The sequence below is a fragment of the Rhodnius prolixus genome, unplaced genomic scaffold (assembly GCF_049639745.1).
Source record: "Rhodnius prolixus isolate KJV_2025 unplaced genomic scaffold, Rpr scaffold_10, whole genome shotgun sequence".
Taxonomy (NCBI): Eukaryota; Metazoa; Arthropoda; class Insecta; order Hemiptera; family Reduviidae; genus Rhodnius; species Rhodnius prolixus.
Genome location: NW_027411615.1, coordinates 18672929 through 18696933, shown reverse-complemented (window position 1 = coordinate 18696933; position 24005 = coordinate 18672929). Strand labels below are relative to the sequence as shown.

Here is a 24005-nt window from a genome sequence, read left to right as displayed (position 1 = left end):
CATACCTTCCATCCATTCCCTTAACCAGCACTAACCGCCATACTTTTTATCGATGAACGATGAGACTCACAAAACACAGCTCTCTTACTATATATCATTAAGTGCTTAAAATTAAGATCATTTGCTTCGTGTGAATGATTTTATTAGTTTTTTAATTCGATTATTGGTGAATTTACTTTTAGTTACTGTATTAGTTACAATTAATTTCATTGAATAAATTGTTCTGTATTATAACTGGTATGGGCCCCGCTACTGTGAGATTCACGCTTTTATAATGGGCGGTAAAATGTTTGTCTGATTTTGACTATGGACTTGAAAACGAATAGCTGCATAAAAAACGCCTGTATTATACACAAATATGTGGAAAACGCTATTCAAGTTATTGAAAACATTCCATATTTCATATCTTGTAGATTCAGATTTAGTAGTGTTAATCATATTTTCACCAAAACAGTGAAACCGTCTGAATATTTTCGTAAGTTAAGGACCTTCATTGGTTACGAAAATTGAACCAGATATGAGTATATTAGTTTCGCTTCTTAAGACCCAAAAATTACATTAATAATTAATGACACTTTATAACATTTAAATTAATTTTTCTTTTTCCTTAATACAATCATCTTCCGCTTTAATAGGCAATGGTAATGCAGAAATGCATAATCAAAATTTATACAAAAGTTACGTAAAGTATAAACAAACAGATAAATTTAACTATATATTTTTGTTAAAAATCTTTACGCTAAAATTACGATCACTTTGCTGTTGAGCTAAGTTAGAGCGTAACTAGTGAATGGTAAGAAAATTTTTAGTATCAATAAAGATTACAAAAGTGAGGATATAGGTGTAAAAAGGTTGAATACCTCTGATATTTACAGTCTTTTAGTATTCATAATAAATATTTTATATTTTGTTCAGCCATTTTAGTCGAGAGTTATATTTAAAACCTACTGTTGCATTATTCGACAAACTTAATTAAAGAAAAGGTCTTTTTGTGGACTGTGATTAGTACGGTCGGGCATTAACAAAATAAATTGCATCTGGCGAGGCTAGCTCTGAAACATATTCGTACATTTAGGTCAATAAATAAATAAGAGAGCAATACCTTTCAAATATTAATAACATCCTCGAAGAGATCTTAGAAGTTATAGCCACACTCTCAAAGTGGAGAGGATCTAAATTAGTTTTGTTTGGGTAAGGAGCGGTCTTGTGGCCATAGTGCCAACGAAATGGAAGGCGTGCTTACAAAGGAAGCTACCAAACAATGGCGAAATAAATTACCTGTTACTGACATAAGATCTATGTTTACAAAGCGAACTTTGCTTGAAATGGTAGATAGTTTACAATACTAGTAATTGTTATGAATTTAATGGGGTTTAATAAGAACAGTTTTTAACACAGAACACGTGTATTAGAGATGAGCAGAAGAACACACATAGCAAACGCATACAAGAACAATAAGACCGCCAACAACAGCCAACATAACAACAATATTTTTCTTAACACCCTCTCTCAATGAGATGTAGTTACTTAATGTCTACAATAAGAAACATCGAATTGAATACTAATAACACAACATCCACATAAACTAAAATAATTAACAAGATATTAAATGTTAAAAAAACAATTAGTGAGCAGAGAGTTTCTAAGAGTTTCAAATTTTTCGGCTCCTAGAGCTTTGGTAAATAGATCAGCTATATTTTCTTTTGAACAAACATAGTCAATTTTAATAACATTATTTAGGCACAGATGTTTGATGAAATGAAATTTTATTTCTATGTGTTTGCCACGTTTGGTATTTGAAAATGTATTTGCTAAAGATATCGCACTAGCGTTATCTATTTTAAGAACTGCTTTCATTTCATCAGGCTCTTGTCCTTTCTCATTAAACACATCTTTAACAGATTTTAACACTTTTTCACATATCACCTCACTGCTTGCTCTTTTCACTTGACTCAAATCACTTAACACACCACGAAGATTCACTAACTCTTGAGCAGCGAACCCTGCCGCGATGTATTCAGCCTCCATTGTTGATTGAGCAACACATCTCTGCTTCTTTGAGTACCATGCGATAGGGTTTCCAGCATGAAAGCATATGAATCCACTGACACTTCTTCTAGAGTCATTTTGATCAGCTCCCCAATCAGCATCACTCATACCTTCTAAGCCTCCTGTATTTTTAGAAATAGGGAGCCTTAGATCTTTTGTACAACTTAAGTAACGTAGAATTCTTAGGCCAGCTTTCCATGTTTGACTGGTTGGCTTGTCGAGATATCTGCTCAAATATGATACAGAGAAAGTAATATCTGGTCTTGTTGTTATAGAGATGTACATTAGACTACATATCAGTCTCCTATATGGCACATCATATATAATATCCAAGCTTTCATCTGCCTTGAACTTAGCCTCCATAGGTGTTGAGATTGTCCTACACACCTCCATGCCAAACTCTTTTGTCAAACGATCTATCATTTTAGTTTGAGACAAGTGTAAACCATTTCTAACATGATTAATTTCCATTCCTAAAAACGATTTAGGACAACCTAAGTTTTTTGTATTAAAATTCTTCTGTAGATCTTTCAATAATGAATTCACATTCTCCTCCGTCCCAGCCAGTATCGCATCATCAACGAAAAGAACTAAGTATATATTATCTTTATAGTAAAGACAATAATCATAATCAGATCGTGTAAATCCAAGATTTTTCATTACGGATGAAAATTTATTGTTCCAACATTTTGGAGCGGAGCGGAGACCATATAGAGATCTATTAAGAATGAGAGTATTTTCTTGACATTTTAAACCTTTAGGTGTTTTAATATAGACCTCTGTATCTAAATCTCCATTCAGGAAGGCGGTGGGGACATCAATTTGAGTTAAAATCCAGCTATACTGGACTGCTACTGATAACAAGAGTCGAACAGTTGGGATCCTACATACTGGTGCGTAGGAGAATTCCCATTCTTCTTGAGGAACTTGAAATCCACGAGCCACAAGTCTCGCCTTCTTGGTTCCATCTTCTTTGATTTTAAACACCCAACGTGTTTCAATAGCTTTCATTCCTTCAGGTAATTTTCCGGGGGTCCAAGTTCCAAGTTTCTCGTGAGACTCTAATTCTGAATGTATTGCACTTTTCCATTCTTCTGATTCCATGGCCTCTTCAAACGTTTTTGGTTCTTCATTAGTTGACAATAGAAAACAGTAAGCTGTGTACAGCTCATAGTCATCCAGATATCCAGGTTTTTTCTTTTTTCTGTTTGTAGTAACTATTTCATCTTCTGCATTTTTATCCATAGAACCCATTTGTAAGTCATTCTGCACTACTTGTTCACCCTCTTCATTAATCTTTATTACTGGATTATTTTCTACCCCTTGAATTGGAACGATAGTGTCTTGTCCATTTTCCTTGACCATATTATTATCTTTGTATACCATGATTGACTCATCAAATTTGACATCTCTTGACTTTATTATTTTCCTTTCCTTTGGTAACCACAATCTGTAGCCACCTCCACAGTAACCGACCATTACCGCACGAACTGCTCGGGGTTCCAATTTCCCAGGCTTAGGTGTCACAGTATGCCATGCTCTACATCCGAATATTTTCAATTTGGACAGATCATTTCGCCCATTCCACAGATCCGAGGGAGTTTTACCTCTAGGCAAAACTGAAGTTGGTGACCTATTTGTTTCATAAACAGTACATTTTAGTGCCTCTCCCCACAAATATTTGGGAACCCCAGAATCAATTAATTTAGTTCTTAATTTTGAGAGTAGAACCCCATTCATTCTCTCACATCTGCCATTCATTTGAGGAGAATGACTTATAGTATATTCCATTCGAATGCCATTTCTTTCCACAAAGTTTAAAAAATACTTCGATTTCGCTTCCCCACCATTGTCTAATCTTATGCGCCGGACGCTTAAACCGAACTGAGTTTTTATTTCTTTAATGTATGATATCAAGTTTCTAGCTGCTTCGCTCTTATTTTTCAGCAATTTAACAACTACAAAGTGGGAATAATCATCTAATATTACCTGGAAATATTTTTCGCCATTGAGTGTACTCGGTGTGATGGGACCAACTAAATCGCTTGAAATAAGACTTCCTATTTCTGTTGCACGCTTTTTGTTCTCATAAAATGGTTGCCTCTTTGCCTTGCCTTCTATACAAGATTCGCATAATTTGTGCGGAGTAGGTAAATTCAATTGTGTTAGCCCATCAATTGAGATGTGCCCCATTCTTTTATGCCAAAGATCTCCTTCATTGGCAGCAACAAAGCACTCTTCATTAAATTTATCCGCTTCAAAAAGGAAAAGACCATTTTTGGGCTTGAAGAAAAGTACAGGTTTATTTTTAATGAAAACAGTTGTACCTGATTTATCAGTGACTATTTTCGCCCCACGGCTAGCAATTTTTGAAGAAGACAAAAGATTGTGCTTCATACCAGGAACGATTAATGCTTCGATAACGAATTTTTGTCCCTGGCAATAAAGGCTCAACTTCCCTTTTTCATTTGCTGTCAATAGCTGGCCATCCGCTTGAACTATTTTTACTGTATTTTCTAATTCTGTAATGTTTTTCATGAAACGTTTTAACTCTCCTCTGACAAAATGATTTGAAGCGCCGCTGTCATAGATAAAAGATTTTTCTTCGAAGATCATGCCTGAATTACAACTTTCAGTTGTAAATAAATCAATTTCACTCTCACTTTGAGCATGATTTGCATGGCTATCCCTTTCTGTAAATTTTCTTCCTTGACTCTGCCGTGAAGGGAAATTGTTACCTCGGGTCCTTCTGGCTCTGTGGTATGATTGGTACCCTCTACTGTTTGATCCACGTCCTCTTGTTTGGTTGCTTCCCTGGACAATTTTTGGACAGTTCGCCTGGAAGTGTGAACTATCCCCACATCTAAAACAGCCATTATTTTGAGCTTTAAGGCCTGTCTCAGAAATATCTTGAGACTTAATTTTTAGTTCATGATCCAACAGACGTGCCTTCACAAAATCCATTTTTATTTTTTCAACAGTTTCCAAAGCAGTGACCACAGTATCATAATCTTCTGGAAGTGAAAGAAGCAAATGACATATTTTATCACTTTCATTCAGCGTGGAACCTAAATCACTCAGTTCTCTGATAATTTTATCAAAATTAAGAAAATGGTCTTCCAAATTTTCAAACCTCTCACTTTTTAAGTTTACTAGCTTCCTCCATAAGGTTAGTTTAGAAAAAGAACTAGACCTCGCAAATACATCTTTTAAAGCTTGAAGCATTTCTTTTGATGTTTTAGAATCTTGAATAATGTCAAGATGTTTATCGGAAATACCTTGAATTATGATGGCTTTTGCTTTTGCATCGTTAATGAGAAAAATTTTCTTTGCTACTGCATCAGTTGGAGGGTCACTTTCTAAAACGTCAACTAACTGTTCTTTTTCAAGAATTGCATTCATTCTAAATTTCCAGTTCGTGAAATTATTCGCTGAGAGTAAAGGCACAGGCAAAGTAAGCACTGACATTTTTATAACCTGCACTATTTGAAATTATTAAATTAATCACGTAAACCGTAACACTAATATATATTTTAATTTAGAATAACTGGGCCCATAACCTGTTATGAATTTAATGGGGTTTAATAAGAACAGTTTTTAACACAGAACACGTGTATTAGAGATGAGCAGAAGAACACACATAGCAAACGCATACAAGAACAATAAGACCGCCAACAACAGCCAACATAACAACAATATTTTTCTTAACAGTAATAAGAGTATATTTCATAAGACCGTGATGCCCGGATGTTGCCTAAATATTATGGTTCAGTGGATGGGATGGGATTTGAATTGATGAATTCTTATGGCGATGTAAGTTGAGATCTATCTCATAGTTTGTGTCTCTTCTCTGAACAAAATCAATAAGAGTTTTTTACCGCTATGTGCAGAGTGATACTACATAGCGGAGAGGGGGGCACATTTTAACAGGGGGCATCTTTAAACAGTTTTAATTTCTCGCCAAGTATTTAAAACATTATGATTGGTAATTTCTCCATATTTTGTGGTAGAACTGTTGTATAATTGAGAGTTTCCCTTCGTTTTCATTGTTTGTAAAGTCAGAATTGAGGAATGTTATATTTTGTAAGGTGGAAGTAAAATTTTTGTTGCCTCTTTGGAAGTGTATTGTGAAGGTTGTAGTGGACAAGGTGTAAGTATTGTTAGTCCATATTAACATTTGAAATTCGTATTCTTAATCTAGTATTTACAAAAGTGCTTGCAAAAAGTGTTGGATATTATATTTTCTTTTTTGGAAGGAGAGGGGGCACATTTCAACATCTCAGTTAAAATGTGCCCTACCGGCCTGCAAGTTTGTGACTTTTTTTTTGGTTTAATCGCAGAGAAGGGGAAAGTGGTCCGAACCTACATTAAGGAGCGCAACAAACCGAAATATTTTGTTCAAACTTCCTAAATCATCACTTCCGGTACAACATCCCGAACTGAGTCATTCTTGATTTTTGAACTAGATTTCAGTGGTTTAAAAGAGAAAGTAATGTAGTAGTGAGAGAAATAACTGATAGAAGGTAGATTTAGAGTCAAGTAATATCATTTCTTTCTATTTTGTATTGTGTTGAAAGGTGCCCCACCAGTGGGGCAGATATTAACATTTGACACATTTTTAAATTAAAAAAATATAGATAAGAATGTAAAGTACCAACTGTTTATCAATATAGATCTGTTAAGAAGACTTGAAAGTTGTAGAAAACAAAATAAAAAGGTTCAATAATACGATTCTAGGCACTCTGTAACAGAAAATGTAAATTCTGTTCAAATGTGCCCCCAAATTACTTTATACAAAACAAGAATTTGGGGGCATCCTTCTGGTACGACGAAATTGACTTCTATGGCAACATTTTTATATTCAATCCGCGGCGTAGATATTTCTAATAAATATAATCAAATTATTTGATTCTGAATGCAACTCGTTAGTTTACTTTTGTCCTGAGTTGTTTCGTATTTTCTACTACCTTCTATGTAAAGAAATTTGTTTTGCAAGCGCTAAAGCTTCTAGCATTTTATCAGGATCTAATTATAGTCTTAGTAGGAGAAGTAGTTCCATTTACCACAGTTCCTTAACTTTAAGGAAGAGATTTCAGAGACTACGACTTCATAGAAGCCTTACGAATCATGAGTTTAGCGTGTCACAGCAATTACAAGCTGCAGTCCTGCAAGCGATCGCAAACCATCTATTCGCGAAAAACCATCATCATTCGTGCGATTTAACCCTACCCATGCTTTATGCTAATTCATATTAATTTTACATTCATTACTATTAGTCATTAGTAGCTCGTATTAGAAAGGTTAATTATTAATCTTTCATATTTATTATCAAATCACTGTTTCTCATATCACTACATACTTCTGCTCACTTTAAATATTATAACTGTTCGCTTAAATTTAGTTAAAGCTCAGAGCAAAATATTTCCTTTAGTATGGTGATGATGTCAAAGTGACAAAAGCCTTTATAAGTGGGTGTCAAATTTATCTGCATAACCTGACGAACCAATCTGCAGATAGATGAATGAAACTGTCAAAATGAGAGGTGACAAACATGAAACTGTGAAGGATGAAATCATTGTTAATAAAATTGTTTCCATTTGCTTTGTTATTTTTGTGAAATAGGATAAAAGAATATATATTTTCTTGCCCAAAAGGCTTTTAATAAAATTTAAATATGAACTATGAGATTTTTTTTTTTTTTGTGAGTGAGTGGATGTTATTAAAGTAAAAGAACAAGACTTTCAATTTTGATGTTACTTTGTAATGGAATAATCAAAAAGTGCTTTTGTATCCAAACTTCGTTTTCATAAATTGTAATCGATTAACACCCACAACGGAGAATAACTTTCAAACAAGTTATTATCAAGAGTGGAAAGCAATTTCCTTTCCTGTAAGAATAAACTCTACACCTTGGTGAGAAGTTTACACACTCAGCTACATATATAGAATTTTACATTTAGTATATTCATGCCTTATACATGGTATTCTAAGGTGTATAGATACATTTTTTTCTTTTACAGAAACTAAGATAGAATACAACTAAAAAAATAAGTGCCCTGTTGGCATCAACGTTCCAGAAAAGAAAAGGAGATTTTATATATTATATTTATACATACATATGAGCTGCACAACTCGATTAACTCCGTAAAACAAGAAATGGAGAAATGCGATGAAATAATGTACATTGTTTTCTTTAAAATTCAAATAAATTTACCGTTATCATACAGCGCCTGCTACTGAATTTGAGTTGAAATGTTGGGCAACGATTTACCTTAGAACGCAGAGTTAATCAAAATGACTTCTGATATGAATTATTTATTATTCAATGGCCACAAAACATTTTGTCGTTTATTGGTGTTAATCTTTATTATTTGGGAAATTTATTATAAATATATAAAGCTAGAACTGAATCAATTGCTTTGACCCTTAAATTTAAGATATTTCAAGAAATGTAGTTTGTGCAGTGAACGACTTATATTTACAAAAGAAAAAGAGAATATTGCCAATTCATTTATAATCTTTTTAGTATATGCCAAGCTATCGATGACCTAAGGTCTAAGGTTATCTTCAGTGCTAATGCTTATTAACAATTATCAAGTTTTTTAAAGCTAAGGTTGGTATATCTTGTGTCTTGAATGCTTAGGTACCCTTTAAGTTGCGAAAACGATGAACAATAGGTCTGTTATTCCAGTTAATGGGAGTTTTCAGCACTAGGATCGTCGTCGAGCATTTAAATATGAATTGCAATATGATAATGTATTCTGTGGATTTCAAATCAATTTTGTCGTAAATCAACATGGATTACAGAAGATAGTGTTCCATTTGTAGAAAATTGATTTTCGAAAAAAGGAAAAATGCAAGTTCCCTGGTAAAGTGAGCAAGAGAAGTTTTTTTTTTTTACACATTAGTTAAATTAAAAAAAGCTATCACGGGTTGAAGTAATTTTACAACACTGAAGTCAATAGGAAAAGTGTTTCCTCTGTCTTTACATATTTAGGTACTTTAAAATTAACACAAGTAGAGATAAAATGGAGATGAAGGTAATTCATATGTATGACTCCTGGAGTATTCTAACAACGATGATGGTCTCATTTTCATGATGAACGTTCCAGAACGGAAAGGGAGATTCTATAGAAGAGTTTGGTGAACAACAGTCCCTTGGGTATTTTGTTCTTTCCACTAATGTTCTCCTACATTATTTCAGAGCGACTTAAACAAATCTTTCTTACTTTCTGTTTTTCCTTTCTCCCAATCTTCTTATTCTGAATATGTATGTTTGAACATTTGAAGACTTGTTTTATTTTTTGTAGTCATAAATCTGTGTTCAAAACCTTCTATTACTCGTACATTGTCTAATTGACAATTTTATCTATTGCTACTTACTTCATACTTCATTTCCTCTAATAAGAAATCTTTCAATTATATAACCTTTAATATAAATGCATTTTAATTCTTCTTTTGCGTCCAAATAAATAAAACTATTTTGAGAGGCAATCTTTGAATGAATAATTTTCTAAAAAACTAATTTTAATGACAAGAGAAAGATCTTAAGTCATGGTACTCCCTAAATGTCTATTGTTGTGTACTAACTTAGTAAATAGCGTTCAGTTGAAATTCCAAGTTTAAAATAAAGTAGATTATTTTACCCTAAATAATTATTTAAGTTTAAATTCCTAGCCGAATATCTGGAAACTTATTCTCCAAAATAGCTTTTGGTGTCCGATAAAATTTTTAATCTTCATCCAACTTTCATTATCTTTAAATCTTTTAGAATTAGCGCAGATACTTGTTACTAAATTTGACTGAAAGACCTCCAACTTCTTTCGTGAACATTAATTGGAAAGATGTAGGAGGGGATGGAGCTGGAATTCCATTTGATCAAATTACCAAGCTTTTAACGTCTGAGAGGTACCTCTTTAAATTAAAGAACAGGCGAAGCCGCAAAGTCACTTCGAATTCCATTTCTATGCACAACTTTCCTCACTTTAAATGTACAGATCTCAAGTACATAATCAAGTTCTCTTTAGTTAAATCAATTAATTAGAGTTGCTATATTTCGCTTAACTTGCGCATTAAGGAGGAATCGTTTACTATTCATCTTATTATCCAATTTTTAGCTTGAATTAAATTAAAGGAATAAAAAACTTTCTTCTCAAAATTAAAAAGATAAATTTTAAACTCATTCTAAAAAAGAAAATAAACTTTTAATTTTTTTTGGTATTTAAAATAAATATTGTCAATACTTATATTTAGAAAAAATACTAGTTTAAATTTAGAAACAAGACATTGTAGTAAAAAATTTAATGCTTCTAACCTTTGTATAGTACATACGAGGTGTGGCTATTAAATAACGAGACTGATGCTGCTACAGAAGAACTATGCATGCGCCAAATCTTAACGACCGACAGTTGTGCAGCGTCTCACGTGTTGGTAGAGAAATCTGTCTGACCGGAACCCTCGTTTGTGTAAGAGGTGTTAGTTTCGTTTTGCCGAAAACATTGTACTACACATGTAGTAGAGCAACGAATTGTCGTGAAATTTCATATCAAAACTTGATAATACCGCTAATGAAACTTATCTGTTATTAAAAGAAGTTTATGGCGATGAGTGTTCAAGCGTTTCACTTGCGCAAGTTTTTGAGTGGTTCAAGCGTTTTCAAGATGGCCGAGAAAACGTTCGGAGATGATGACCGCCCGGGTCGCCCTTCCAAGTCCAAAACGGATGAAAATATCGATTATAATTAATCAACATTACTACCGTGAGGTGCTTGCTCAACTCCGTGAAAGAGTAAGGAAAAAACGACCCGACTTGAAGAAAAACCAGTCATGGGTTCTCCATCAAGACAACGCGCCGGCTTACACTGCATTGTCTGTCAAAGACGTTTCTAGCCAAGTACAACATCCCAGTTTTAGGCCAACCGCCTAATTCGCCTTACCTGGCCCCATGTGATTTTTATCTGTTCCCCAGTCAAATCTGCATTAAAAAGAACATGATTTCAGTCCGTTGAAGCTGTGAAAGAAAAAGCGGCACGCGTCATGCAGGAGCTGACAGAAAAAGACTTCCAGCACTGTTTCGAACAATGGTAAATTCGCATGGAGCGTTGTAGCGATAGGTGAGGGGTGTATATTGAAGGTGATAGTAACTAAATATGTATAAATTTAAAATAAAATGTTTTACAGCGTAGTCGATAACTAAAGTCTAATTCCTTTCATTGTTTATTCCACCCTTATTCTGAGGCTGAACTTTTGGTAGTCTTTTATAACTACTTAAATTTAAGCTTACAAATGCAACTTTGACAAAAAAAACACTTTTTTTTTACATTTGAGTCACAAGCTGTACAAATAAAGCATGATTGTTCAATAAATATACTTACACTAAAGGCTGGGCTTTTCGTAGCCACCTGCTTTTATGCTGTTGTCCACCTTGGATGTTTTTACTGCTTAAGAATCCAAACGCTACTATTTTAGCTCCATCAGCAGTTAGAGATGAGGAGTTTTTAATCACACTGTCATTTTGAAATTACTGCTTTCTGTGTAATTTTTATTTCTTACATTTGAGATTAACATTTATGCGTGAATTACGTGCAAGTGAACAAAAAAAAATAAAATATTACTAACTGAATTACATATTATACGAGTATATTTTGTGGATGACACAGATATTGGCTTTAAATGAAAACTATAATTAACGTGTACCTCAGTAGAACCTTCATCTATCTTAACTGATTAAAAATAAAAACACACGTAATCTCTATCTCTCTCGAAGTAAAGTTTGATAGGAAATTACACGTCATTTCCAAAAACAGAATGTATTTCTGTCAGGAAATTGAAATATCTTTACTGAATTAAAATTTTCAGGGAGTTCACTTGCTGAGAGGATATCTCTCAACGTGATATTCTCATGACTATGATGAACGGTACAGATATTCATAGGAGTTCATTTGGAAACGTTTTATTGATATAAAATTAAAGATTCTACTGGCTTCAGATAAAATAAAAACACTACGCCATAGTATGCACATAAAATGAAATGCATAAGAATTAATAACTTGTAAGTAGTTGAATATTAAGATAATTCAATAACTTGTGATAGTTGGAAATAAAATTTAAAGATAATTATACATATATATTTGGCAAATAATTAATGCAGCAATTTGTCTTTAGTTCAGATAATATGATCACACTTTGCAAATACTTGAGAAGAAACACTATTACTCTTTAGTTCAGCTAGATTAAGCAAACTTCTCCATATTTCAAATTTATGATTTTTGAACTAGATTTCAGTGGTTTAAAAGAGAAAGTAATGCGGTAGTGAGAGAAATAACTGATAGAAGGTAGATTTAGAGTAAAGTAATAACATTTCTTCACCCTGCTCAACTTGAAAAACCTGAAGCCAATTGCATAACAAAAGACGACTATACATTTCACTTCTGGCCCCCATATCGACCATAAGTTAAGATACGAAATTAATTTTATACGATGAGATACAAAATTAATTTTCTATTGTATTTGTAGATCTACTGTATATTTTTGTTATTACATATATTCAATGGCGCACCAGTGCATATTTGAGAATTAAATGCATTATTATTACTACAGTAACAAACTATTTATTTAATGATACAGTGAACATACAATACAATTAGATTACCATAAATTATTTAATAATTATTCACTTACATATTAACCAAGATTCGAATATTTTTTTTTTTTTTTTTTTTTTTTTTTTTTTTTTTTTTTTGGCGCATCAACAGCTGAGGTTATTAGCGCCCGGAGCTTTTTCCAGTGCACTGCCGGCCTCCGGACAGTGTTCTCTCGTTACAGACAACACTGTCCATCACCGGACAGTGAGCTGTAAGAAGCTCCTAAGAAGAGAAAATCTAAGGGTCAGCTGCTGGATTCGAACCCGGGACCTCCGCGTGGGAGTCCAGTATGCTAACCTCATAGCTAATCCCTTCCCTCTCGAATACTATTAAAAATAATTTCGCCAGCAACTAAAGCAGGCATAAAACAATCAAAACAGTAGAATGTGCTGGTGCGAGTGAGTGTTAAGTGGCGTGTGAAAGATTCATTCTTCATGAAGCGAAGCAGATTCTCTGCTAATGCTAGTAATGATTAGTTATTTAGTTTTTTGTGCTTACCTTATTGAGGAAAACCAATTCAATTACAAAAATTACAGATTTTAATTTGGTCAGAAATGATAGAATGGACGGAAAGGGATGTACTGCCGTTGATCATAAATAATATTCCTTTCTACGAAATTATTTAAAAATAAATGGAAATAATAAACTAATAATTAATAAATAATATTGTCAGTAATGTTAAAGGCTACAGATATCACAATTTGTAATCTTCAAATACCAACAGTTATTTATTGAAGTATAAACATTCATTCCTAACTTTTATTCAGGCTTAAATTAGAAGTATAAATGGTAAAGCCCATGCGTCCTCGTGTTCATTTAATTTACTTAGCTTTTTTGGGGAGGAAAAATACAGTGACGAATCAAAATTTACTTCGAAATGGTAAACAAAAATTGAGAACTAATAAAGTAATCTTAAAAAAGTATGTTTTATTTGTAGGGTCATGGCGTTTGTACAGAAAGCAGTGGCCAGATTGCATGAACCAGAAAAATTGGATCAACTATTGAAGGAACTAGGCAAGAAACACTATGGCTACAAGGCGAAAGCAAAATATGTGGATGTAAGAAAATAAATTTTATATTTAAATTCCTTCACATTAGACTAAAAAGAACAGAACTAAACAGACGCTATTGACTACTTAAAAGACTTTAAGACGAAAGATCAAAAATCTCTCTGGACAACAAAAGACTAATTTATACTTCTATTTTGAAACCCATTTGGGCGTATGGAATAGAGCTGTGGGGTTCAACCAATCGCTCCAATCTCCAAAGGATTCAGTCCCTTCAATCTAAAATACTTCAAACTATTATACACGCTCCACCTGACTATACACACTGACCTTAACATTCCTTTTGTCACACAAGTTACTAAAACAAGATACAGAAAACTCTACTTTAACCTGCAAACTCATATAAATCCTCTAGCTAAAAATCTTTCTTTAAGAACTCTTCCTGACAACGCAACAAGACGCCTTAAGAGACAGTGGCCTCTCAAGTAAAGAGAGCGACTAATAGCCTAATGATTTGGTGTATTACCACTGGGTAACTTCTCCACTCGTATACTTCTGTAATTCATAGTTCTGTTATCACTGTTATTTATAGCGCCAACGCGCCGATTGTAGCAAAAATAAACGTCCAAAAAAAAAATATTTAAATTATTTGATATATTTGTTATGATTTTTTATTTAAGATAGCGAAGGGAAAAAAACCAGGAACGTTCAACAAGCAATTTACAATATTTCATCTTTTCCTAATTTTATTCATTTGCTAATATTGTTTAATCCCGTAATAAATATAAATTCTATAATTTGCTCAAAGTATAAATAATTTTTTTTTTTTTAATTATACATGTACATTTTAAAACGCGTATCTCTGCTCGACATACATTAATTTATAGAGTGTGTCTTTGTAAAACTGATTAAAAAAATTCTCCTAGAAACCTAGCTCTCTAATGGAATTTTTTATTTGTGTGAATAATTATTGAACATCAATATTAATTGGAATGGAGAATTGTGCTTAAAATTAACATATTTTTATGTTTGAACTTTTGGGGCAATTCAAATTATAAACACTTCTTTACAATTAATTTATATTCGCCCCTTTTCGGTCGGTGGTGATTACCGTAATTTTGTTTCTGCACTGACTGACTCAGCATAATGTCATGTTTTTTACATAACTCAGCTAAAATTGCAGTTTCTCTTTTAAAGAAAGATAAATGAGGAGTCAATATTTTTAATTCTGCTAAATAGTTGTGAAAATTTACATTTTGTAGCCTTGAAACAGTAAAGGAACGCCAAGAAATTTTGCTCTAAAAGAAACTTTTTATTTTATTAACCTAACCTAAGAAAAAAAACTTCAAAAAGAAAAAATACAAATAAAAATAACAAAACAGTTTAAAAAAAAATCATGGTTGCTAGTAGCAGTGTATGTTACATAAGTAGACTAAATTACAATAAATTTGTTTCTTAAGGAAGCAATTAATCATTTGAGAATAAGGCAGTTGTAAAGTATCACTTATTTAATAAGAAGTTCATAAAAGTATCAAGACTTTAGAGAAATGATTACGATTATCCAGATTTTCACCGGTTGAATCCATTTTGAGATTCCTGAGACCAAAAAAGTAATGTTTAAAAGTTAAGCGTTTGCTCAAAATTGCTTAACCGAAAGCGTAACTTTACTGAAAAGAATTTGCAGTTGTTTTTATTTTCGTTCCAAAGATTTTGTTTTTTTTTATTTATTATTATTTTCAAATGCATATTGCATTGGGGGAGCTATGTAATTAGCTTCTTCCCATAGCATCATTTCAGTATAGTGTGTGTTCATAAAATAATTAAGAATTTGATAAGTATAACTTAAATCATCAAGCAATTCAGTATTCATCAGCAATTCGGAATGAAGAATTCATTTTTTGCAGCTATTTTTTCGTACAAATACTAACTTTCAATTTTATGGCGAACGTGGTATTACTGTACATGCCAGTTAATAAAAGAAGTGCCACATGTTCCTTGAATAGAATTACAGAAAATATAAACACATTCTTTATATTTTTCATATTTACTTGTAAACTACTGGAAAACCGTGATATGTAAAGAGCAAATAATAGAATATGTCATTCTGTCAAAAGTCCTATATCCTGTTTGCATACCCGAGAATTTTTTTTTCCATCCTTATTAAATGGGGAAAAAAACCGATGAGATTGAAGACAGATGGATGGAGAACCATATCTACTGCTTTATTATGCTTTTTAGAAAACCTTTTATTAAAAAATAAAAAAAATAAACAAAATATGATTAAAAACTGTTAATCAGAAATTTTCCTCTCACTGAGTTTGTTAGAGGTTCCTCCATTTTTTTAAATCTAATCCTCTAACGTCTACACAATTCTAAAATCTCTGTGTTCCTGGTTAAATTAACTCCTTCAATTCACTGAGCTGTTATTTCACTTTTCTGTTGGCAGAAACGTGTTTTAATTTTCATCTGACATCATTCTTGCTTTTCTTATTCTGCATCATTCTTATTTTTGGGCTGTTTGAATTATGATGTTTCATTCTCATGCGTTCATTTTCTGCCTAATCTCGAATTATTAACCATATCGTTTCTGATGTTGGTAAATGGGAGGGTAAATGAAGGGATTGTGGGAAATATCAACAGGAGAGTTATGAAATTCAAACTTTACTTATTAATAACTTCTTAGTTATACCTCTATACTCTACGTTACTTCTTAGTTATACTCTACGTTAACTTCTTAGATAAGTTCTATTCCTATTCAGATGGTTCGATGCGTGCGAATTAACTATTATGAATCGGAATGTACTCATTCTTGATGGAATGCCAGTTTGATAATGAATGAGTAACATAGTAACGAATGGTTGGATGGATATGACCGATGTAAACCATCTTTTAGTCCTAAAGAAGATTTTTTTTTTTGCGCAAATTAATAAATAACGAATTTCATATAATGTTCTTTATTTTCTTTGTTACAGCTAGTTGGACCACAATTTATCCAAGCAATTCAGCCTTCACTACAAAATGAATGGTCTCCAGAAGTAGCAGATGCTTGGAAATTATTATTCTGTCATATTTCTTACATCATGAAAGGTTCAATGGCTGAAGCAGCAGCTGAAGATGCTGCAAAAAATAAACAATAGCAGTCAGGTAGGCGAGCTTCCACTTCTAAAAGAAGATGGAGTCTCGCCAGGGCCTCTAAATAAAATAGGAAAAACAAAAAAAATTGGTGATATTGAAAACATAAGATTTTTTGAAGCAGAAATATATGAATAATTATTTTAAAAAAATAGACCGCTTTTATGAGGAATACGGAACAATTCATTTAAATTGAAATTCCTAATAGTTGTTAATTATCTACGCTGAAATTTGTTATAAAATAAAAGGAAACAAAGCATAGAATAATATTAGTTCACATTAGATGAGTATTTTAGAGATTTTTTTTTTTAGAGCTTCATTTTTAGAAAGTTTTATTACAATGATTATTAACGGAAAACAGACTTTCATACTTTATTCTGTTTATTCTCAAATATTGTACTACAAAGGTTTAGATTTAAATTTTAAATTTCTCTTATTTGCATATGTTCAACTATAAAATGTTTATTAAAGTAAATTTGAAAATAGAAGAATTACATTTTTTTTAAAATTAATTGTCAAATACGACTTGAAATCTCATTCTTAAATATTTATAATTCATTATTGAACTGGCACGTTAAAAATTGGCCAAAAATTATTCGAAAATAACTAAAGGAATCAATGTCTTTCATGGAATTAGAATGTATTGCATTTTTCTCGCAAACATTGAATGATTAATTTTAATGGTTCATAATCTAATGAATTTTTATCATATCGGGGAATGTGCATTTGCATGCGTGAATACAGATCTAATTCTAAAGAGCTGGCTAATCGCTAAAAGTCCAAAGAGAAGAGAGAAAATAGTGAAGTTTATTTGAAAATTAAATTGATATGCATTGAAATACTAAAAAGTTTTCTTAGGACAGACCTATTTATTTTTTTACCACAATATCATTAATAAATTAAGTTATTTACTTAATTGGTCGATACTTATTTTATCGTTGTCAGTGTTGGGGGCCTCTAACAGCTTTTGCTTCTGTTTTCTATATTTTACCATCTTCCTATCCTTTCTCTCTTTTAAACATACACCTTAGATCTTGGAAATTCTCCATAGTTCGCCTCTGTTTCTTTATTTCATGCTCCTTCAAATTTTCCATCACCTCTAGACATGTGATTTATTTGAAGAATGATATAACAGGCACTGCGCGTTATAAGATTTATTGTGTCACCTACTGGTGCCAGGCGATTCCCTTTATCACCCTCTCTAGTCCATGATATCCGAGTGGATTTTCAGAGAGGGTACTTCTAATCTTGCACCTGGTAACTTTTAAGGTTATGAATCATCCATGGATTGTGGCAGTGAGTAAGAAAGTATATTGGAGTTTTCCTACTGCGTTAAATGTCATTACGTTTAGCATCCAGCTTCTACTAGTGTCACCGAGTTGGTAATACCTTGCAAGGAAATCAGTCACATTTAAAATTTATTCTAACTGCAGCCTAAGTACGCCTCTTATCTGTTCTTATTTTAATTACCCAGATCCTTGCCTGGCTGGACTAGGAAGGCTAGTCCAGTGTAGCATTCCTCCTACTCCTCTTTTAACTCCTCTCGGAGAAAACCATCATCCACCTCAAAAGGATAAATAAAGTTTAGGGTGTTTGACGTCTTTCTTATCTCATCATCAAATTCTTTCAGAAGTTGCTTTTTAGCAGTAAGAACTGACTCCATTTCTTTCTATTCATATTTTTCTTAATATTATTTCACCTTAGAATTCGTTACTTTTCTAAATAAGTTTTTCTTCTCCTTCTTTCTCTTCTCAAAATGTCTGTTCCGTTCCTCCGCTTACCAAGGTTTTTCTTGATCGTAATTTAGATTTTCTAAAGGAAAAGTGCCCGGCTTTCTTCCAGTTTATCATCTTTTCCATTTTTTTTTCTTTTTTAATTCAGTGTTATTATTCTTATCAGGAATGAATATACATTTACAAAGTCCTTAAATATTACGTTATCTCCATCTGCGCATTTTATAATCCCATTTTCACTTTACATAAGATGACGAGCTAACTTCATTAATATCCACCAAAACCGCAACTTGATATTTTAACTTGGTCAATATCAGGACGAAATCTAATCTGCATCTAATTTGCAGTTTTGGAATTCCTTATACAGATATTTTAATTTTCCATATATTTAGCGTAGACTGTCGTTCATTGGCCAACAATCTTCCTCACTAACGTTACAGAGAATCTTATTGAACTTTTTTTCTTTTAATCTGATTCTTCTCGGGCTGAGAAAAGTAAGTCTATACAACCATTATTTGAGTTGCGCTTCTACAAGACATAAAGAGGTTCCTAACTAACAGACCAAACTTGATTTGCTCATTCAGTTTATAGAACAATCTTTCTTCCTTTCTCAGCCTGGATTGAGATCAACTTAGGGAAGTAAAATTATAAAACTAAAATTTCTGTTTTTCTTTTTTTTCAACAAATTTGTAAGACAATACAATCGGTATTTACTCATTAATACCGCATTCGATTGTGAAAAGTAAACATTCTTAAATTTTATTTCTAGGTGTTAGCGAAACTGAAAAAGTTTTTTATAATTTTTTATATTAAAAAATAACAATATATTGTATTTTTGTTCAATTGTAAGCTGTTCGTGTTCTGTCCAACTTTGAAACATACATAATTAAAAAAAAAAAAAAAAAAAAACAAATTTAATTATGTAATTTTGACGTTGCTTTATAAATTATTTATTAGCAATATTAAAAAGAAATAATTAATTTAAAAATTTCAGCCTAAGATGGAATTATTCACAATATTTGTGGAAATCCAGATTTACTTTCATGTTTAATGCTTTAATAATAAATTACCTTTAAAGTATTATTGATCTAAATAATAAAGAAAGTGCGAGAAACATTTTTTTTTCGTTCTAAAAATAGCGTTGGCTTGAAAAAAAAAATATATGTTTATATATTGTTGTTAAGGCATGAACTTCTTTTCATCGAAGGAGTGAATGAAGAAAAGATTTTTATAGACAAGATATAGTATGAGCTAATGAGCTCTCTGATACCTGCTTTTTCGCCATATTATTCTAACTGACTGTTGAATTTTATTTTTTACATTTGAAAATATTAGCTCTTCTTACATTTTACACAAATCATATTAAAATGAAACTTGCAAACAGTTACGATGAAAATGGAAATTATCTTTTAAGCTGAACTGAACTTATTCTGAAATGTGTTTAGAGATAAAATAAAAATGTATTTCGTTTTAAAACAATATTTTGTCTATTAAATTCCAAAACAATCAAAAACTGTTGTGTGGCAAAATGAAATTTAAAATAAAGCTGCAAAATTTTTGAACGAAATTAGTTTTTAAATAAATTCATTTGCTCGACATTCAAAAATGGTTAAAACAAAGGCGGTTTAATAATTTCATCTGGAACGATCTACGTTTCAAACAAGATTTTCTTTATGCAGCATCTAGAAAATCATATCTTAGGAATTTGCCTAAAATAGTGACTTATATAAATACCATCATAAAATAGTTTGAAGTATGAGTACCAGCAGAAGTAAATGAATTACTGGTGTTCGTGTGTGGCGCGGGTGATAAAGTAAGAGAAAGAACTAAATTTGTCTCTCAGGACATCAAAAATCTAAGCAAAAACCTCCCATTTATATCTGCACATAACATGTACTCTATTTGCGAGTTTTATGACTTTCTAAAATAACTCTCAAATGTTTTAGGTAATTGAGATTAAAGAACAACAAAATCCAGTAGTTGATTTGTATTCTTGCCTTCCATTCACTTCGTAAAATTTCTCAAAAATGTCACCAAAGCGCTGATTTTGTGTGTAACTAAATACATTTACATTTTTTAAAGACCTTAGCCTCTTCGTGGATCGTTTAAAAAAAGTAATCCGGCATATTCTACTGCCTGTACTAAGAATTGAACTAGAAAGAAAAACTTTCGAAAACATATGCCCCATTAATTAAAGAGATTAATCAACTAATATTGAATTAATTATTCCAATTAATCATATTAACAGATTTTTAAGACTGAGGTAATAAAACGTAGAAAACTCATGAACTAAAAAAAATAATCAATACAATACAGCTGCTAAAGAATAATGAAGAATATAAATATGTATATTTACCATTAATAACTTTTTCTACAACTGAAATAGAATTGACGAAAATATTTTATAACGCAGTAATGAACAATAAAAAAAATAAGAAATTCATTTCTTAAAAACGAAGAGAGTCGACCGACGTTAATAAGATGTCAATTGTAAATAAACGTGTTAATATATCTGTAAAAATTATTTTTAATTTTTAGTTAGATATTCATATAATAAATTTGTTTTATAAAGAGATATAATGAATTTACTTACATACGTATAAAATATGAATGTATTTATCAAAATGTTTTTCGGTGTCAGTATATTGTTAAGTATTTAGAACATTAGTAATTTAATGACGAGCTGTGATTTCGATTGGACGAAAAAGTATGGTTTAGTAAATTTAATATAATATATTTAAGAAATACTTCAGAGGAGAATTTTGAAGGATTATAATCTGTTTATTTGGAACCGTTTTTTTTTTTCATTGTTCTTTCGTCTTAAAACTTTTTTTTTTAATTCTGATGAAAGAATAAAGCATTTATTTATCTCTGATAACTTGTTACATTTTGTAATCATGACCCAATAATGTGATGCTCAGGCTAAATTAGGCCTTTTGGTCGTAGTTTCTATAACAAGAAGACAATAATGATGTTGATCTAACTTCAAGATTATAAGACATAAACTGCACCAATATGTTGCACAGAAACTATCAAATCCTGGTTTACCAAAACTACTTTGCCAATAACTCATTAAATAGCTTATGGCCGGGTATCCTATTTTATGCCTAAAACAATTTCAAATTAGTTTTTTTTCGCTATTAAATAATGCTGACCGAAGTAGATATTAGATACAGCAAGAATACTCGACAGACCAAATTGTAAATAGCACTTCTCGTATTCAGGAATCAGAAACATAAATTTCGTATGACAAATAAAATTCGAAAGAGGAACGGTAGCTGAATTTCCTTCTGCGAGAAGTAAGAAAAATTAAAAGTAGAAATCAAGAGGAATCTGGTACAAATATTTTTTATGTAATAGTTATCAATCAGCTATTAACTAAACATATACTAAGTTTCCTGCGATATTTCGCTTAAATAATTTTTTAGAACCAAAGAATAAGATAAAAAAAAACTTGTTTAAGGGCTAGATAACTTCAAAATAGTATTACTGTTGAACTTCCAATTTGATGTCCCTGTTTCTGAATAGGAGTAATATACTCCTTATTACTGAATACTGAATTTTTGTCACTCACAGAAGTACTAAGAAGTTTGTTGAAGATTCAACAGCACGCCCAAAAACGATTTTGAAGTAAATTACAGAAAATTAAACAAATAAAAATAGTTGTTTTCATCTAAATTTGTGTAATAATGTTGCAAAAAAATTAATTCTTCTTTTGCAACCATATATAAAGCTCCAAAGAAAACACAGCTCATAATGACATCGGTTGGTAATGCTTTAAACAGAAAGTAGTATTAGTTGAATAATTAGTTCGCTAAATCATAAGAAATGTATGAAAAGAAAAATATTATTGTTGGCCTAACCTTATAAAATATATGTATAAATAAAAATGTAACATAGGAAAATTGTGATATATTTAATGGATTTATAATAATTATTGTAGATTGTATGTTTGAATGTCAAAGTACGTATTTTTAAGATATTTTTAGCGAAGTTTTATTATTCATAATTAACTTAATATTATAATGTATCTAACATAAATTAAGGGCGCCTTGAATGATCATTTATTTTCACAATAAATTTACATTTTGAAGTAAGCATTTTTTTTTTAAATTTTCTTTATTAAAAGTGTAAAATTAATTAATTCATCATTGACTATTAATTTTATTAAAAAAATAAATATATTGTATTCAAAATTAATAGAAACTGGGAACATCTTAAAAAAAAAAAAAAATCTGCAAAGAGCGAATCTGATCATTTCAAAATACGAGTACTTCACATAGAAAAAAACTATGGTTCCGGTGGATTGACAAGATAATTGCTGTAGACAATCCTAAACTTGTCAAATTATTAAATATATATTAGTAAAAAGAATTATTGAATTCACTGTATTTATAAATGCTTTCGCACAAGTGCGTGAGATATAGGAAGATTAATTTGTTGTAAACAATCTTCGTGATTTGAGTCCACAGTGTACGGAATAAAATCCTAATACCTATATAAATTTGACATTTTTTCTAAAGTCACTGACTTTGACAGTGAGAATAACTTTACATAACTTTACAAGGTCGTCTGAAAATGTAGTTGAAGTCAAATCAAAATCAAAACCTTTTTACCAAACTAATTAATCTACCGCTTATGATGGAATAATAGTCAGCAACGGATCAGGGATACAATTAACATGAATGTTACGGCGGATAAAATAAAAATTAAGGATCTTCTTTTTATGGCAAATGTAGCTTGAATCAAATCGAATTGAATGTTCCGTTTAGGTGGTGGTATAAACGCTTAGGTAATTAGTAGGTTGCGAGCCCTTGTACTGATTTCTCTATCAAGACCCAAAATAGGATATTATTTTTTAAGCAAAGTATCTTCCACTACTTATTTCATAAGCTTAGGGATTTCTTTCCTTTTTCAGTCCCTTAGTACAAGGTCGGTGTTTCGTCTGTTTGCTTTCCTGCCAAATCCAATTATCAATTATTCAATTATCGGGTTAATACACTTCCGCAAGATCTGTTAATCTGCTCCCATAAATTTGCTACAACAAATTTGTTAGCCTACGGTCGTCTGATGTTTCCCTAGTATATGACTTGTTTCATGTTGAATTCCGCCGGTTTTTCTAGCCACCTTGAAACTCTGCTCTTAGGTTCTTAGAAAGTTTCTAACAACTTGAGAGGCACAATGGTTCGCTCGTTAATTGGAACTGCTTCACATATAAATGCTGCCGAAAATGTTTCATTCTAAACACAACCGCTATGAGCCCTTTTCTGATTACCCTGAATTCTTTATGGGCTTCGAAAAAACTATGTGTTATTCGCTATTTCTTCTGTAATTAGCTATTATACGTTCTACTCTGCCTTGGCACTGGCTAATACTGCACCAACTTCTGTTTCTCTAGCATCCTAATTCAAAACAAACGTAAGTTGAATTGGGGACCGTTGG

General features: G+C 31.7%; 1 protein-coding gene across 1 annotated transcript in view; it reads left to right on the top strand.

Annotated features, from left to right (window-relative positions):
• The window catches only part of LOC141456728 (cytoglobin-2-like), a 185929-nt gene extending 162363 nt beyond the window's left edge, over positions 1-23566 (top strand). Inside the window, exons 4-5 of the mRNA XM_074132977.1 lie at positions 13629-13749; positions 16671-23566. Coding sequence (XP_073989078.1) covers positions 13629-13749; positions 16671-16835 — 286 coding nt within the window. The 3' untranslated portion in view covers positions 16836-23566. The remainder of the gene's footprint in view (positions 1-13628; positions 13750-16670) is intronic.
• The last annotated feature ends 439 nt before the right edge of the window (positions 23567-24005 follow it).